Below are 19,450 nucleotides of genomic sequence, written 5' to 3'. Positions count from 1 at the left end.
AGCCCGACGTGGGGCTCGAGCTCATGAGCCTTGAGATCATGACCTGAGCCAACGCTTAACTGACTGAGCCACCCAGTTGCCCCGTGAACCATGGTCTTAAACATATCGGAAACTCCACAGTGACATTCTCACAGCATCAGCTCAAGGTCACCCACTCCCAGAGCACCCCAGGTGTGCAGGCTGTGTTCTTCCTCCTCAGGTGCTGCCACAGCTTGTGAGATTCTTTGTCACACTTGTTCCCAGAGCCTCCCTCCAGACTGGGATATAGCCTCTCAAACCCCTGCTTGAGGCTACCACAAGACTGGCACCAGAGCCCTTTTCATCTTAAGTGTTTTCATTTTTTACTACTAATCATGTCAGGGAAAGAGATAACTAAAACGAGATGAAAAGGGTTTGGGGGCGCCTAGGTGGCTCAGCTGGCTAAGCATCCAACTCCAGATTTCGGCTCAGGTCATGATTTCACAGTTTGGGAGATGGAGCCCGGCATCGGGCTCTGTGCTAACAGCATAGAGCCTGCCTAGGGTTTCTCTCTCTCTCTGTGCCCCTCCCCACCTCTCTCTCTCCCTCTCTCAAAGTAAATAAACAAACTAAAGAAGGGGAAGTTCGAATCAAAGCTTCAAGAAATAGAAACCAACTCCAACTGACTGGAGTAAAAGGGCCCAGAAACATCTATGTCATGAGCAGGAGACCCAGTCCAGCTGGACCTCCATCACACTGGAAATGGGACCTAGAAAGTGGCCAGAAACCAAGGTGTCTTCTCCCCCTGCTTCTCTCGGGGCCATAGGCTTTCTCTTCTCCTCTCTTTGGCCTTCATCTCTGCATCTTATTCAGGGTCCCAACTCCAAATCCCAAGGGGGATCTTGATTGGCATAGGTTATCTTTTCCTGCCAGACCAGCCACGTCACTTAATTTTAGCATGTATTATTTCTGTGTCTGACTGTAACATCTGAGACATTCATTTCAGGCGTCTTTTGAGATTAAAGCCCTAGATGTAACCAGGCATTTAAATGTGCAAAGAACTATAGAAATGAGTGGAGTTTTTATTTTATAATAATATATAATAAATCATGGGATTTATTTACAGTAACAGTTACGTGAGAGGTTTGATATAGTCAAAAGAGCATGGGACTAAAATAGAGACCTGGCCTTAGACAAGTCACTACACTGCTCTGAATTATAGGGATAATAATGGTCATTCTACATCAAGAGGTTCTTAGGTGATTCAGATGACAGAATTGTTGAGAAAGCTTCTTACAGACTCTGTCATTGTTATAGTCTTCTGTAGTTACAAAGACAGGTACTTTGAGTTAGGAAAGAATCGGGAATCATTTCTCAGCTACAAGCCCAACTGAAAAGGAAACACATTATCTCAATTGTCAGGTGGTCCAGAGGTGGGCCCTACCTCCAGGCACAAGACAGAGTTCCAGCTCCATTTCTCTGTGATTCACTTGGCTGTCCTCCTCCTTTTTTTTGTGTTGACTTTTTCCTCACACTGACTTGTCTCGTGGTCACAAGATGGCTGCCAGCAGACCAACAAGGGAGGCAACCTCTCTCCCTGAAAAACACAGACTTAAGTCTTTCCATTCTGTGTGTCTGACACAACTCAGGACACAGCCCGCCCTTGAACTAGGCGCTATCGCTTGGAGTGGGCCCCGTGTTGATAGGCTCAAGGCTGGGGTTCTGAAGCAATCGCCAGCAAGGGGGAGAAAGTATATATAACAATCCTTGGCTTAGACTTGGAATCAGGATCCACCCCAGGAGCAGGGATAGAGCAGCTTCCTCTAAGTCACCTGTATGCATTTATTCTTTTTATCAAATTGGGGTTGTGTTAGGAAAGAGGAAGTGGAGAAGAGGTCGCTCTGCTTAGGCAACCATCAGCGTCCTGTCCGCAAAGCCTGCCTCAGAGCACATCTTCAAGTAGCCTGGTATATTCTTAGCAGCCAACATGGAGAAAAGGGAAACTCTCCCCTGCCTCCCATGCCTATTTGGCTTGTACTTTTCTGTTGGTATTTCTTTAAGATAGAAGAAGGGATTGGAAAGAGAAGGAAAATAAGGAAAGGGAGGAAAACTACCATGCTTTCTGGCTCGCTCCTGTGTTCTCTCCCTCCCTCCCTCCCTCTCCCTCTCCTTCACAGAATCCTGGGGGATTGTAATAGTGACTGCTGGTGTCATGGCAACAGGAAATGCAGTGTTTCAGGCCCAGCCCAGAGGAATAGGATCTATGTAAAGGTTTATATGCAGATCGAGGCCACCTCCACATTGAAAAGACCCCTCCTAGGACCAGTCTTCCTTCTTCCAACCTCACTAGATCAACCCACATCCACTGACAAACAGCTGAGGCTTTACATCAGGCAGAGATGGGGAAAGCAAAAGCCTGCACATGTAGCCTCTCCCCATTCAGAGATGTCTGCCCTCGGGGGATTTTTGGCATTTTGGAAATACAGCACAAGCCTCTCATAACTATTAAGCGTTTCCAGATGGACACTGGCTCTTTCTGCCTTGTGGACAAAGAGTACTGTTAGGTGCTCCCCCTTGTAGCATCATAGATCAGACAAACACCAGCACTGCATAAATCTTACACGCCCACTAGGGCAGATTTTCTGCAAGTGAGGGGCTCCAGTAAGCCTCTAGGGGGCTTATTAAAAATGATGAATGCAAAAATAATTTTTAAGTCTTCCATGTCTCCCTGTTGCCTAAAGGATCAATTGCACATTCTTTAGGCATGACATTCAAGGCCAACATGGCCCCTTCTTTCCTCTCTAACAGTCTGATCTCTCGCCCAGCCTCTCAGAGCAGCTCCCAGTTCCTGAAGCTACTCAGTCCCCTGTGTCCTGTCCTCCCCTCGTCACTCATTGTGTTCCGACCTGCCAGTTAAACGAGTTCAAGCCCCTTCCAATCCCCATGCCCCAGGCCTATGTGACCATCCACACTTTTTGCCATCACCGTATCCTTGACAGCAGAGATTCTCACTTCTGGCTGCACAGGGGAGTCACCGGGGGAGCTTTAAAACAATATTGATACCAACTCAGAGCAATTACATCAGAACAGATGAAGGAAGCATACTTATTACAAAACAGTGATTTGCAAATGCAGGGCTCTGGGCTCAGAATGCCTGCTGTGAATTCCAGCTCTTCTTCCGCAGCCTTGTGACCTTGGGCAGAGGACCTCTACAATTAAGGCGGGAAGGAGCCCCCACCTCATGGGGTTGTTGCAAAGATTAAGTGAGCCATTATGGACACTTAGTATGTGCTCAGTCTGTGTTAGTTATGGTGAGGGCACATCAGTCTCCTTCTAGAACACCCTAGGCAACTTGATGATGGGACCTGCATCTCACTCCTCTCCGCCTAGCATGGAGCACACAATTTTTTTGGATGATTAAATGGATGCACGAATGAAGATGAATTTTGACTTGAGGAGGTCACAAAGATTTACAAGAAAAAGTGGCCCATGAGCTGAACCTTGAGAGATGGAGAGGCTTGTGTAAGGCAGATGAGGAGCTATTCCAGACAGAGGAATAGCAAGCTCACGGGACGAGACGCTGAGGTGTCGCGTGTAGAGAAAAACCCTCCTCTGACTCCCAGGTGTGCTGGGGTCCGAGGAGAGGGCTACAGACAAGAACTGCAGTGTGATGGCTTGAAATCCCTCACTGAGGAAGCCAGGCTTTTATTCCACAGAGGATGAGGGGACTGTGAAGGAGGATTCTGAGAGGGTGAATGTACACTCGGGCCCATGCTTCAGGAAGCTGATCCTCCCCAGCTGGGGGGAAGGATGACCCGGAGCAGAAAGCAGAGAGCAAGGAATGGGTTGGGAGATGACTGCAGCTTCTCGTTAAATATCAATGTTATCTATGTTCAATCTTCCAAACAGCCTGTTTCACTAATTTCTGCCTTATTTACATAGGGGCATAGGGTAAGGATTTCAACAGAACAAAACTGTCACACTCACTTCTGTCTCTCATCACCACTTACCGGGTTTTCTTTCAACGTTATTGAAATAAAAAAATATATAGGAAAGTTCTATGGACAATTGTATGCCAACAAATTGGATAACTTAGCTGACGTGGACAAATTCTAGACGCGCAAAGCCTACCAAGACTATGAAGAAATAGTAAATCTGAATAGACCTGTAACTAGTATAGAGATTTAATCAGTAATCAAAAATCACCTGACAACAAAAAGCCCTGGGTCTGATGGCTTCTCTGGTGAATTCCACCAAACATTTAAAGAAGAACCAATATCAAACCTTCTCAAACTTTTCCCAAAAACTAAAGATAAGGGAATGCTTCTTAAATCATCCTGTAAGGCCAGCGTTACCCAGAGCCCAAATTAGACAAAGGCACCACAGGAAAAGAAAACTACAGTGTCGCCTAACAATACAATATCCCGTATAAATGTGGATGCAAAACTCTTCCACAGAATATTAGGAAATTGAATTCAGAAGCAGATTAAAAGTAATTATACAACATGACCAAGTGGGATTTACTCCTGGAATGGAAAAATGGTTGAACATGCAAAAATCGACTAATGTAATATACCATGTTAATAGAATAAAGGGAGGAAAAAACAAACATCATCTCAAGTGATGCAGAAAAATCATTTGGCAAAATTTAGCACCCTTTCATGATAAAAAATACTCAGCAAACTAGGAATAGAAGGAAACTACCTGAACATAATAAAAACCATATATGAAATCTTATAGCAAACCTCCTGCTCAATGGTGAAAGACTGAAAGTTTCTCCTTAGGGTCAGAAACAAGACAAGGATGCCCATCTGTTTTTACCACTTCTATTCAGCATAGTACTGGAAGTTCTAGCCAGAGGAATTAGGCAAGGAAGGTAAATAAAATTCATCTAAAATGGAAGGAAGAAGTAAAATTATCTGTTTGCAGATTGTATGCTCTTATACGTAGAAAATCCTAAATATTACACAACCAAATTGTTAGAATGAAAAAATGAATTCAGCCAAATAGGATACAAAGTCAACAGGCAAAAATCACTTGCATCTTTATACATGAACAACGTACAGTCTAAAGAGGAAATTAAGAAAAAAAAAAAATAAAGAGGTAATTAAGAAAACAATTCCATTTATAATAGCATCAAAAAGAATAAAATACTTGGGAATTAATTTAATCAAGGAGGCTAAAGACTTATACAATGAAAACTACAGAATATTGCTGAAAGAAACTGAAGGAGGCATAAATAAGTAGAAACGTATTCCATATTGATAAACTGGAAGACTTAGTATTTTTTTCATTTTATTATATACATATATATAATACACACACATACACACACACACACATATATATATATGGGGGGGGGGTAGATAGAGAGAGAGAATCCCAAGGAGACTGCACACTTAGCACAGAGGCTGATACATAGCTGGATCCCATGACCCTGGGTCATTACCTGAGCCGAAATTAAGAGTCAGATGCTCAACCGACTGAGCCACCCAGGTGCCTCTGGAAGACTTAATACTTTTACAATGTCAATACCAGGGCACCTGGGTGGCTCAGTTAAAAGTCAGTTAAAAGTCAGACACTTGAGGGGCGCCTGGGTGGCGCAGTCAGTTAAGCCTCCGACTTCAGCCAGGTCACGATCTCGCGGTCCGTGAGTTCGAGCCCCGCGTCGGGCTCTGGGCTGATGGCTCGGAGCCTGGAGCCTGTTTCCGATTCTGTGTCTCCCTCTCTCTCTGCCCCTCCCCCGTTCATGCTCTGTCTCTCTCTGTCCCAAAAATAAATAAAAAACATTGAAAAAAAAAAAATTTAAAAAAAAGTCAGACACTTGATTTCGGCTCAGGTCACGGTCTCATGGTGGAGCCTGCTTAAGATTCTCTCTTTCCCTCTCTTTGCCCCTCCCCCACTTGCATGCATTCGCATGCTCACTCTCTCTCTCTCTCTCTTTCAAAAATAAATAAGTAAAATAAAGTCTATTTTTAAAAAGATCTCAATACTACCTAAAGCAATCTATAGATTCAATACAATACCTATCAAAATTCCAATGATGTTCTTTGCAGAAATTGAAAAACGCATCCAAAAATGTATGTGAAATCTCAAGGGACGCCAAATAGCGAAAACAGTCTTGAAAAAGAAGAGGAGAGCTGGAGGACACACAGTTCCTGATCTAAAAGTAAAAAAACAAATTACTACAAAGCTGTAGTAATCAAAATAGTGTGGAATTGGCAGAGAAACATACATCGACAGAAACATACATGGAGCAGAATAGAGTGCCCAGAAATGAACCCTTACATATATGGTCAAATCATTTTTGACCACGGTGCCAAGACCATTCAATAGGGAAAAGACAGACTCTTAAACAAATGGTGCTGGGAGAAGAGCATATCCACATGCAAAAGAACAAAGCTGTACCCTCACCTAACACCATAAACAAAATTTAACTCGAATGGACCAAAGATCTAAATGTGAGACCTAAAACTGTAAAACTCTAAGGGAAAAACATACGACAAAAGCTGCATGACATTGGATTTGGCAATGATTTCTTGGATATGACACCCAAAGGCACAGACAACAAAAGAAAAATAGACAAATTAGTCTTCATGAATATTTAAAAATCTTGTGCATCAAAGGCACTGTCAACAAAGTACAAAAAAATGGGATAAAATATTTGCAAATCATAGCTGATAAGAGATTAATATCCAGAAAGTATACGTGACTCCAAGAATGCAACAAGAAAACAACCTGCTAAAAAGCCAGGCACAGGACTTGAATAGACATTTCTTCACAGAAGATCTCCAAGTGGCCAACAAGCACACAAGCAGTTGGGTCAACATCCCTAACCATTAGGGAAACGCAAATCAAAGCTGCGACGAGATGCCACTTCACACCCATTAGAATGACCATCTAAAGAAACTGAAAATAACAAGGTTGGTGACAACATGCAGATGCTGGACCCCTTGAGTGCTGTTAATGGCCACGTAAAATGGTGCAGCCATTCCAAAAACAGTATGGTGGTTCCTCAAAACACAAGACCATAAAACTACCATACGATCCAGTGATTTCCCTTTGAGGTATAAACAAAAGAACTGAAAGCAGGGTCTCTAAGAGATACCTGTACATCCACGATCATGGCAGCATTTTTCACGATAACCAAAGTGTAGAAGCAACCCAAGAGTTCACGAACAGGTGAAAGGATAAGTAAAATGTGGTTTATACATACAATGCAGTATCACCCAGCACCAAAAAGAAAGAAATTCTGAGACAGGCTACAACGTGGATGAACCCTGAAAACATCATACTATTTGAAATGGGCCGGTCACAAAAAGACACATACCGTATGATTCACTTAAATGAAGTACTTAGTCAAAATCCTTGAGGCAGAATGCTGGTTGCCAGGGACTTGGGAGTAGGGGGAGATGGGGAGTTTTGTTTAATGGGCGTAGAATTTCAGTTTTACAAGACAAAGAGAGTTCTGGAAATCGATGGCGGTGATGATTGTACGTTATGAATGTGTCAACACTAACCTCTTACAAAACGGTTAAGATAGTAAATTTTACATTTGTGCATTTTAGCACAATTTTTAAATTGGAGGAAAAAAACCTGAAGAACCGTATAAATATAAGGTGATGTTATTATTTATTACCAACTCACTCTTTTCTAAATCCAGGCAACGAGAGGTCTAATTAAGTTGGCTGGCTACTCCACTTACGTTAGTGTGTATTTTTATTTCACAATCCGGCTTCATTTGCCTCACCAGAACTTCATGTTCAGGACTCCATATTCCATCTCATGGCGCAATCCATAAATTCATGAATCAGTAACACATTCTTTTGGAAACTCCAGTTGTCTGGGTTTTGTTCAAACCCTGGTGAGCACATGAGGATTCAGGGCTCCAACATTACTGTGCACCACACAGTTTCGTGGCACTGGACACTCTACAAGTATTGTTTAACAGCGGTGGCAGCCATCCTCATTTCCGGCCTCTGGAATGGCTAAGAGAGGGTTAGAGATTTTCAACACACATTTCAAAAAGGCACATTTATACTTTCAGTATATGAGTGAATGGGCCAAACAAGGAGAGAAATTGAAGTGGTAAGAAAGAGGCCTCAAAACATTGATTCCAAGAGACCAGAGTGATTCTAGTCCATGATGAATGAGTCAGCATTTGGGTGATAACTCCTACAGGATTAGAGTGTTTCCTGGAATCCTGTTTGTTTTCATCCACCCGTCCCAGCACGTAAAGGTCAGGTCCATCATGTCTCCTCAAGTTGTAAGACACAGATCTGAGAGCATTTCTCTCTGCAATCCATCTTCAGTTTGCTGACGATCAATAATGCTTATTGAGATATAAATCACATGCCATAAGATAACCCTTGAAAGTGTACAATTCACTAGTTTTTCGTGTATTCACAAGATTGTTGCTTTTCTTTTTTTATTTCCCAGGGAAAGGAGAAAGCCCCAGCTACTCACTCATTAATCCAACATGTATTTATCAGGCACATAAAAAAAAAATCGAGTAAAAAATCCTTGCCCTCATGGAGCTTGCATTCTAGTGGAGAACACAAACAGTAAACAAGTAAAATAAATAAAGTATGTCAGTGGCAATAGTAACATGAAAAAAAAAATAGTGGGAAAAGGATAGGGTGTACCAGTTGGTGGTGGGTGGCAGAGGTTATGTTGGGTGGTAAGGGGATGTCCCAAGAGAAGGTAACATTTAAGCAAAGACTTGAAAGAAATGAGGCAGTAAATCATGTTCTGATATTGGGGGAGGGGCATCCAGGTAGAGGAAACAGACCATGAGATGAGAAGTGTGTGCTAGAAACAGCCAGGAGGCCATTGTACTCAGAGCTTAACGACTAAGGGAGAAAATGGGGAGCAATGAGGTCAGGGGGGGCCAATGGTGCAAAATCACATAGGGTTGTAAGCCACTTGTCAAGACTTGGGCTTTGATTCGGAGTAACATGGGGAGCCACTTCAGAGTTCTGATTGCTGTGAGGATTGTGGAGTCAGAGGAAGAAGGAACTAGCCCAGTAAGGAGGCTGATTGCGATAACCAGGTGACAGGAGGCATGGCCTGGAGCAGATGGCAGTAGCAAAGGTGATAAGACATGGTCAGATTCTGGATACATTACGAATATAGAGCCAACAGCCTTGGCTGATAGGTAAGATGTGGAGAAAGAGAAGCAGAAATCAAGGGTGACCTGATAAAATCTGCAAAGCTGAACAGTAACAGCCAACTGGTGGGGCTGGGTTAGGTCGGTACAGTAGGGTAGCTTGATATACTGCATTTATTCCATAAAAAGTTAACGGTTTCGTCCTGAAAACATACATGTTAAGTGGCTCCGGAGCTTCTCAGAGTCAAAATAGTAAAAGACGAAAAACATTTTTTAATTGCTATCACCCTATTTCCAAAACATAACCCAGCTATTTAAGCATCAAATTGCCAAACTGACTGTATGTATGATTTTATTTCTATTTTGAAGCTAAGAGCCGTTATCTGCCTATTATGTAAACAGTAGTCAACAACTTTTACTGGGAAATTTAACACATTGCAATTGTTGCTGGAAATTAGCAAAATAATCCGTTCTGTTTGAGGTTACTCTTGCTGCCTAATTTAATTGTCTGTAATAAAATCTTTCATATACTAAAAAGTTTTATTTAAGTTAATTGCATCAGGTACTTGTATTACCACCTCAACCATAATTTGATAATTGCTTTTTGTTAATAAAATCTGCATAGTACTGAATCTAAATATTGGGTATAAGCTTGCACTGGACCTAGCTAGTACCAGATGGTGTTTCCAATTCCCTACTTTGGTGGCTTCGTCATCAGCCATGGAATTTTTACAGAGAAATCAACAAACGCTACAAGTCAGGGGCTTTCCCTGTCTCCCTGCCCCAGAGAATAACACCACTGGGGATAGCAGAGTGCAGGGTATGAATGCCAGATTTAGGCCACACAGCAATAGCACTGGGCAGAGAGCCATGCACCCCAGAAGACAGGGGTGCTTTATCATTGACATTGCTTAGAATTGCTAGCTTATAAAGGTAATAAAAAGCAGACCAACCTTAAGCCTTTAAACTCTTTCAGACAATGTTCTTCCTCACTGCCTGTGCCCAGGGCAGATCCATCCTACCTACTCTACCTCCATTCCGGTCCTACTGACCACCCTGGTCACCAGGGATGTGACATTTAACCTTTCTAAGCCTTACTTTCCTGAAGGCATCATAAAATCTGCCACACTGGCTTATCGTGAAGATTTGAGGCAACAGAGTATGTGCTCCATGTGATGAGTAATGGTAGTATGAACAAACCTTTTAGAGTTTCCTCATAGCCTCAAGAGCTGGAGGAAACCCCATACAGATCGATAGCATCACTATGCTAACCTCTGAGCTCCTGTCAGTGCTGTTCCTCCCCCAAGTGACCTTGGGGTCACTTCTCCCTATTTCTGCATGTCCAAACTGTTTGTCTTTCCAAGTTGATCAAATGCTACCACCTCTAGGAGGCTTTCGCTTATCCCCATGGCTGTCATTATCTCTCCTTTCTCTAAAATTCCCTGGCCTCCTGGGGAATCTCTGACAGTATCCCAGACCTACTGGATTAGAATCTGCGTCTTAACAAAATCTCAGGTAATTCCTATGCATGTAAGATTTAGCAAGTCTTGCTCTAAACCACGGGTCCTCAAATTTGTCAGCACATTGAAATTACCTGGGGAGTTCTTAAAAACACAATGCTAGATCCCACCTTAAGAGATTTTGATTCAATTAGTCTGAGGTGCAGCCCGGACATCAGGGCCTCTTAAAACTCGCAGACGATACTAATATGCAGCAAAGTTTGAGAACCACTGGTCTACACACGCCTCTTCTATTCCCTTATGGAGCCTGGCACACTTACTAATGTTATGGTTATTTATATCTACACATGTCTTCCCACTTCTTTTAAAATATAAGTCTTTTAAGAACAAGAAACCTTTATTAGCTCCATTTCCATCACTTCCTCCCTAATAATACCTAGCCATATAATGGGAATTTAATCAATATTTATTGAATGAGGAATGCATTGTTTACTTGTAATCCAAAAATGTTCTCTCAATATCATAAGTGTAGCTTTTGTCCTAATTTAAAGGCTGGTTGAGCACCTTCCCGAAATTATGGAGTTACTTTGTCTTCGGTTCTAAGTAAAGACCAAACCTGTGAAGAATAGGGACTAGTGGCCAGCGTGGGTTCTGGGGACCAGTGAGGCTGGCCACTGCCATCTCTGTGGGCTCCTTAGAGCAAGCTGCCACTTAGAATCCTGAGACTCCAGGGAGCGATGCAAAACGAGGCAGCCCTCCCCGCCCCGCTCCCCCACTCCATGCGTCCAATTTCAGAACTCTTGGCTGAAATGTGACGGTGTTATTGTTTCTTCCTCTCCAGGGTGCCATTTTGATTTTTATGGGGATTGTTGTCCTCACTATGAAGGCATCTGTTATTGAAATGTTCCTTGGTAAGTACTTTTATATGTGTATCTGGATACACTTTTAACATTTTCCTAAAGTCCAAAGAATCTTGCCAAGAAAAGGTTTAAACCAAGACAGTGCGTGTAAACAGTACAGTGTATCTTTTTATGATACATAGTTTGGAGGGAAGTTTCAGTGAGAATGTTAACTGTGGATGGAATTCAGGATGTAAGTGTGTATATATTTTTGTATAAGGCAAATGTATGTATTACATGTTTGTACATATTACGCACATCTATATGCACATATCTGTGCATTCTTCAGCAACTAGCCAACATTGCAGATAGAGCACATTTACGGATTCTGAATTTGGGAACATTCTTGTTTCTTATTCCTCAAAAAAAAAAAAATTATTATCACTGACATGACCTTACTTGTAACCACTGGTGACCCATACTTTTAGAGATGAAACCCTTACCCATTATCAGCAGGGAACACAATTTTGGGCAGGCTCTGGAGGAGCAGCAGCTCGCCCAGAAGAGAGAAGAGGGTTGACGGGTTTAGCTTTAAGCCCAAGGGTAATCTTCTCGTAATTTCAACCCCACTGCACCCCAACCATGTTGGATAGAGTGACCCCACGGATGGCTGTGATACTAATGCCAGGGAAGTGTGCAAAGCCCTTTCAGGCAATCTATCTGTTCACTAGGGCTGCCACGACACAATACCACAAACCGGGGGTGGGGGTGGGGGTGGGGGGTGCTTCAAATGGCAAGATTTTATTCGCTCACTGTCCTGAAAGCTAGAAGTCCAAACTCAGAGCGTCAGCAGGCTTGGTTCCTTCAGAGGGCTGTGGTGGAGAGTCTGTTCCGTGCCTCTCTCTCAGCTTCTGGTTGTTTGCGGGCCATCTTTGGCACTTCTTAACGTCACACCCCTCTGTGTGTGCATCTGTGTGTGCGCCCAAATTTCCCCCTTCTTATAACACTTATAATCCAACATATTGGATTAGAGGCCCAACCTAGTCCAGTAGGACCGCATCAGAACTTAAATCATTACATCTGCAAGCAGCCTATTTCAAAATGAGGTCATATTCGGTATTGGGGGCTGGGACTTCAACATATGAATCTAGGATGGACAAAATTAAACCCATAACATCGTCTCAATGTTCAAGGTCTGTGCAGAGGGCGTCTACACAGCAGAGCTGGTAAATGGAAGAGAAAGAGGTAACACGGCTGAGAAGGCAAGAGGGCTTTCACCTGGTGGAAGGAGACTAGACTGGGAGTCGGAGGGTTCACATGGGTTCTGGTCCAGACTCCCCCACCAACCTGCTGAAGGATAGTCACCTGGGAAACTCGGGCTCCTTCACTTGGACCTTGTCCTTTGAGAGGCTGCCCCCTCCCACAATCACTCGCCTGTTAGCAGGTTTCTTTTTTTTTTTTTTTTTTTTTTTTTTTTAATTTTTTTTTTTTTTAACGTTTATTTATTTTTGAGACAGAGAGAGACAGAGCATGAACAGGGGAGGAGCAGAGAGAGAGGGAGACACAGAATCTGAAACAGGCTCCAGGCTCTGAGCTGTCAGCACAGAGCCCGACGCGGGGCTCGAACCCACGGACCGTGAGATCATGACCTGAGCTGAAGTCGGACGCTTAACCGACCAAGCCACCCAGGCGCCCCTAGCAGGTTTCTTATTTAGGGCAGGTAGAGAGTCAGAAATAAGAAGGCTTTAGTGACTGTTAAACAAACAAAACAAGCAAACCCTGAGGCCATTTCATACTCAGCATGTCCCCTGCATCACAGAACCAAGAAGGAAGACTTGACTGTCCTTCCTGGTCCCAGCCTGACTCAGCCTGCCTTTCTGCAAAACTCTCTCCCCTCAGGGCTACTCATTCAGAAAGTGAGAAATCGAAGTAGACAAAGGAGACTCCTGTCACAAAATCCCCTCTCTGTGTCCTCACACGTCTGCCTCCCTGGCATCTCTCTTGTTCATCTGCTGGTCTCCATCCCAGGACCATTTCCCTGTCATGCTCCTTGGTACCCATGACAGCCTCCCTGCCCCAAATCCTGACCCCTCTAACTCCTTCTCGACCATACCCCAATCTCTCTAAAGCCCATGTCTGATCACCACTCTTGAGTTAAACTCCTCAGTATTTCCCCCTTTGTCTTTGAGATGGGGTCCATATCAATTAAAGTGCCTTGCTTGTTGGGCACTTTGTTGTCTTCTGTGCTCCTTGCTCCCCACGGAGTCCACTCTGGGTTCCAGGGACCTGAAAAGTACTGACTTTCTCATTCCCCTGAGACTCACATCATTTCTCCCCTCCAGGCCTTTGACCATGCTGTTCCCCTTCCTGGAATGTTCTTCCTCTTGCCTCCATACCTCCCCAAGCCCTACTGGTCCTCAGAAAGCTTCCCTCAGCCCCTCATCTGATCAGGCCATCTTTCTAAGTGTCCCACTGCACCCTGTATTGATTCTCATCATAGCTGCGTGGCATTTGCCTTGCCACTGGCCCAGGTCCCCCAAAGCTGTGAACTCATTGAGGGCAAGAGCTGGTGCATTGCCAGTGCTTGACACATCCCACAGGCACTCAAGAATAACCGTGAAATAAATTGTTCTCCTTAGGGAGGCTGGATTTCTAAGGTATCAGAGTCCAACTCTGTACCCAATTCTGATGTGTGGGTTTTTTCACCACACGAAGTGATTCCCCAACACCAGCTGAATGTCCTGTAATTTAACTCAATTCTGACTCTACCTACCTGAAGACGGCGTCAAACTCAACAACGGCACCTATGGGGAGCAAGTGGTATACATGGGCTAAGACAGTAGCCACCAAACTTGCGTTCTGGTTCCAACTTCTGCCCCCAAATAACTGCCGCTTTAGCCAAGGTGTTAACCCTGAACTTTGTTTCTTTTTTATAAAATAAAAGGATAACCTGCAAAGCTCCTCCCAGCTTTAATATTCGTGATCTGAAGCATAACTGTATGATTTATATGATTGTAGAGAGTAAGTTGTCCTGTCTTTGCTATGAAGCTCTGATTTATTTAATGCCAGATGTTTCATTGAGAACATAATCCCAAATTAAAGCATGGGGGAAATTTGAACTGCTTTCAAATGACCTGCCTCGTAAATCAGTTTTCAGGAAGGCATTGTGGACACTTAAAGAGAACCAGAGCTGGATAGTGTTTAAAGAGGTAAAAACAGATTGTAATCAGGAACTATTGCAGTAGAGGACACCGCACTATAGAACTGGGCTCAAATCCAAATACAACAAGGAACATGGAGATTTCTATCCAAGCAGCAAGTCGCATGGGTCAGTGGATGGAAATTACTGAGCGAAGACATCAAGGGTGGGGGGTTCTTGCTAAAGGCAGACCAGGGCGATCAGGTATCAAGGGTGGAGAATTCTCTCTAAACAGGATTCTTGCTAAAACCGAGTGATGCAGAATCAACAAGGAGAGACAATGAAGCCCACACTCAAAGGCCAGCTGGGAAGAGGGTCTGGAGGAGTTGAATTAAAGTTTGGTCAAGGAGAGAGTTTTTGTCAACACCACCGGAGTTAGTGTCTTCAGGGGTCCTGAAGGGATCTATCAAAAAGTTTATGGGCTAAAACGAGGCACTTCCATAAAAGTTCTGGGCACACAATAAGTTTTCAGTAAGTACTTCCTGATTTGGTCATTGATTAGATGTTCTGGCCCTTCATGTCTTTTCTTGAAAGTAAGTGAATTCTGATTATAATTCATTATTGATAGGGAGAACTGGGACACAAGTGCCTATTAATCATACCAATGATTTTGGAATGGACTTTGCATTATCATAAGCCTATATGATTTCACCATGACCCAATTATAAAATATTTTGTCTTTTTCTAATTGTAAAAGAAATATATCCTATATAAAATATGGAATACATATATGGAATACACTATAAAATGGGGAAAATATAGAAAATAGAAATGATAATTCCATCATTAACATTTTGCTATGTTATTTCTCTCTGCATATATTCTAACTTTGTCAGAATCATTCTGAAGTTTAGAACTGAGCACTTGCCGTTTAATATTCTTTAACACATCATTTGTAATAAATGCTCAGGATACCCCCAATGTTGGGATATTTCCAACATTTCATTATTTCCAGATTGCCATTATATATAATGCTGTAATGGACATTTGTTTACCTCACTTTTTATCTTCATCTCTAATTATAACTTGGGATATATTCCTAGGGGCATATTTTCTAGGACAAAGAATAGAAATATTTTTAAGGCTACTGACATATATTGCCAAATGGCTTTCCAGAATGACTGTACCTGCTTAGACTTCACCAGCAGTGTACCTAAATGCCATCATCTCAAATCCATGCCAAGATTAAGTATAATCTTGTATTCAATATTTACTGACATGATAAGAGAAACTATCATGTTTGGCTTTACCTTGCATTTCTTGTCATTAATGAGACCGAACATCGTTTTAAGCCAACTCATTTGTATTTATCTATAAGCTATCTGGATGATAATGTATTTAAATTGAATTTTAAAACAATCACACCTCAGCCCTCTCAACTGTACTCATGGCTACTCTAAAGAGGAAGAGAGTGAGAAGTGGGGGGAAATCTTTTCTTTGAAAAAGTAATATCAACAGTTCGTTGGTTTGGTAATTTCAAGCACTACTATCAAAAGGTGAGAACCGTATTCCCTTTATTCAACGTTACTCAAAACTAGAATATTGAATTTTCAACAATTGAAAATTGCAACAAATTTCATAAACCATGATTGCCTTGGAACTTTGGCCTCTAGATTTAACATCCTCAGGTCTTCTAGACACTAATGGCCTCCATAGCCTGGTGACTAGCTACTCCTACAGAAGGGATTGGCTTTCAGACCTGTGGTCCACTTTGTCCTCGGAAGTGAGCATTGGCCATCCATCCCTTATTGGTCATCCATCCCCGTGCTCTGCCTGACTTCCTAAGAAAGGCAACACAAGAGTGATTTTTCTCTTTCCCAAATTCAACAGTCAATTCACCATTTCCAGTGCAGGGAGGGAAGCCTTATATATGAGGAATGAAGACTTGCTCCAGGGCACAAGCACATTTGCAGCCTTATTGACCAGCCCTCCCCTTGAGGAGTGGTTTCTGGAGAGTTTTAATTAACAAGCGTCTAAGCCAAGGAGAGGGCCTCTGCGTTCCATTGAAAATAATGACTTTATTAACCACTGTGGTCAAACTGAGCCCAGTTATGCATGTTTTCAGCCTGGAGGGTCATGGGGGAGCAAGTGCAAGTGATGGGGTGGTCTTACCGAAGTATTTATAGTCCTAATGATACAGAGACTTGTAAACCACTCGCCACAGGCACACAGACCTGGGAGGACAGTATTTGGTTTTCCACAAATATTGATACCCAAATGTATTACTATTTCATTTACTCCTTCTACTTGCTTAATTTTCTTCTATATACTTATTTAGTACTTGCTTTTTTTTTTTTTTAAATATTCTAGGGCTCGTTGTTTTCGTGGATAAAATGAAGATGTGTCTTTGCACAGAGTTAAATGACACAGAGACTACTATAAAAATTAGACCTCCAGGACACTCACACCCACCCAAACCCCAGAAGTAAATAACACGTAAAAAATGTCTGCCTTCATTCCACCTGGCTCGACTTCTGGGTCTCATTCAGTTCTCTTTCATGTGTCTGTTCTTGCAGGATATGGTATGTCAACTGTGCAGGCCTCCGCTTAACATTAAAGGTCGAAACTGGGGATAATTCAAGGGCTGTACCATTGGTGCAGACTAGCTAATCACAAGATAAATACAAAGTTTTCTTAATGAGTGCTGGTGACATTTTCCTTCAAAGGTAGTTGCCAATTCAAGAATTCCTAAGTCCATGTATGCTTACATTGAGCATCTGAGTTGTGTTATACACACACACACACACACACACACACACACACACACACGGCAGGAAGTAGAATGACTATTTTGATTACTCTGTCTCTCCATGTTTACCTCTGGAGTCCCAAACCCATCCACAAAGTGAGCTTCTCAAAAACGTGGCTAAAATAGAGACACGTGAAACAGTACCAGCTTTGGGTGGGTAGAGTAGAAGGGAGGCCTAGAGAGGAAGGAAGGAGAATGGAGAATTGACCAGCCTTTTGAAGGGAAAACACTGCTTTTCTATCTGCAGGTAGAATTTGCATTGGTAGAGACATGAGCATTTTCAGACATTGCTAATAAAAAAAATGCTATGAGAAATATTCACAATACATATTGAAATTTTAAGTGGGCATGTCTCTCAGACAAGAAATCCTGTTTGGAAATTTATTTAAAGGAAATAACAAAGGATCCGTGTGGAGATGAAGCAATTTATATTAAATCAGATGTTAGCTAAATTCTGATACATCCATACAGTGCAATACCTTGCCCACACTTAAAATTATTGTGAGAGGCACATTTAATGTGACATGAAAAAGTGTTTGTATATATCCTCAAGTAGAAATAAGTTATAAAACATTGTAAACGGTGTGAGCATGATCAAAGGTTTGTTTGAGCACCTGCATGAATAAGTACACATACAGAAAAAAAAAACAAAAATATTATACTCTTGTGTTCATCTATATTTATATTTTCCTTACTGTTCTTTGTGTTTTTTACATCCTTCAGTGAGGAACGTGTACTATTTTGGAAATAAGAAAAACTGGCCAATGTTATTTTTTAAAAACACAAGGCTCAAACTGGTAACGTGACTTCAAATTAAAAAGGAGAGAGTTCCCCCTCCTTCCTCTGGTGTTACACCTCCTGAAGACAGCCGTCTCCAAAAGCTGTTCTATTCCTGTTTCTAAGGGGAAAGGTCACCTACCTGTAGTTGGCCTTGATGGGGCACAGAACCAGGTGCTGCACCAACAGGGGACACCTAGGTCACACCTAAGACCCTGCGACCAGTCCCCCTCTCTTCTCCCCAGCCCCCCTCCTCCTAGTTTACCTTTCCCTGCCAGCCCTCCCTTTGTCACTCGCATGCACATGCGCAGACATGCACAAAAGCACACAGGCATGCGCATGCGCATGGAGTTCTCCGACTAGCGGGGAATTAGCCATTTGGAAACTGAGTGTGGACCGGAGGAAAGAGCGCCAGAAGAGCTCGGTGCTCATCCTTCCTCCATCATTTATTTCTGCACCAAGCAAAGAGTAGGCTTCTCCAGGCCCACATTTCCTCCTTTGGAAATTGGAGAGAGGGGAGTTGATGCGGTGAAATGTGAAGAAAAGCAAAGGGCAGGTATCCAAGAGATGTTTTTGAAAGGCCTGTTTCCGCGGAAGACAAAAACACAAACTAATCGTCTTATTTCCCCGACCTTCATTTAAGGGAAAATTAGTTCCATCAACGAGAATATTTTAACATGGGATTGAAGCAAAGATAAGAGTCAAAGGAAAGTGTTTAGGTAAAATGATATTGATTAGGTTTTCTTCAATTTTTTTTTTTTCATGTAGTTTTGCTGGCGACTGGAATACACTCAAATAAAGACGTGACAAAGAAGATTAAAAGGCCCAAGTTCAGTAAGTAAAACTGCAGTTCCTTACTAGCATTAAGACTTGTATCTCCCGTGTATTGGGCTGTTATGCTTGTTTCAGATAATTTGGAAGGTTTGGGGTTTCTTGGTCTTCCTTCAGTTACTTTGCATTCAGACTAATTAGTAGTAATTATTATTTACCACCTACTTCATTCCACAAAAGCATCTGAAATAGGAGCGCTGATTTTAGGGTAAAAGATATGTGGTCCCATCACATTGGAAAACTTCAAAATGCACATACAAACATACAAAGGCCGGGCAACACTAAGTCTCTATGGCTAAGCTGGAGTAGGTAGTTTCTTGCCATTGAAATGGTGTCTCAATTCTCCATACCAGAAAATTCAGTCTGGCTAATGCAAACATGTTCACCTTCCAGCATGCTCTGGGATAAGAAGGTAAATCTCACAGAAAAGTGCATAAGGTTTCACACCTAATCAGTGGAAAGAGGAAAAATAAATTTCATTTTTGGATAATAGATCAGTTAAAATTAGATGACAGAAAACCCAGAATA

At 42.4% G+C, this 19,450-nt stretch overlaps 1 protein-coding gene across 1 annotated transcript in view; it reads left to right on the top strand.

Moving 5' to 3' along the window:
- Positions 1 to 19,450, top strand: part of VIT (vitrin) — a 105,585-nt gene that overhangs the window by 11,804 nt on the left and 74,331 nt on the right. Inside the window, exons 2-3 of the mRNA XM_053891007.1 lie at positions 11,369 to 11,438; positions 18,860 to 18,925. Of these exons, the coding sequence (XP_053746982.1) occupies positions 11,387 to 11,438; positions 18,860 to 18,925 (118 nt within the window). The 5' untranslated portion in view covers positions 11,369 to 11,386. The remainder of the gene's footprint in view (positions 1 to 11,368; positions 11,439 to 18,859; positions 18,926 to 19,450) is intronic.

This window comes from Panthera pardus, unplaced genomic scaffold, assembly GCF_024362965.1.
Source record: "Panthera pardus isolate Hobbes unplaced genomic scaffold, ASM2436296v1 HiC_scaffold_26, whole genome shotgun sequence".
NCBI lineage: Eukaryota > Metazoa > Chordata > Mammalia > Carnivora > Felidae > Panthera > Panthera pardus.
Note: the sequence above shows the minus strand (reverse complement) of the source record. Positions and strands in the feature narration are given on the sequence as shown.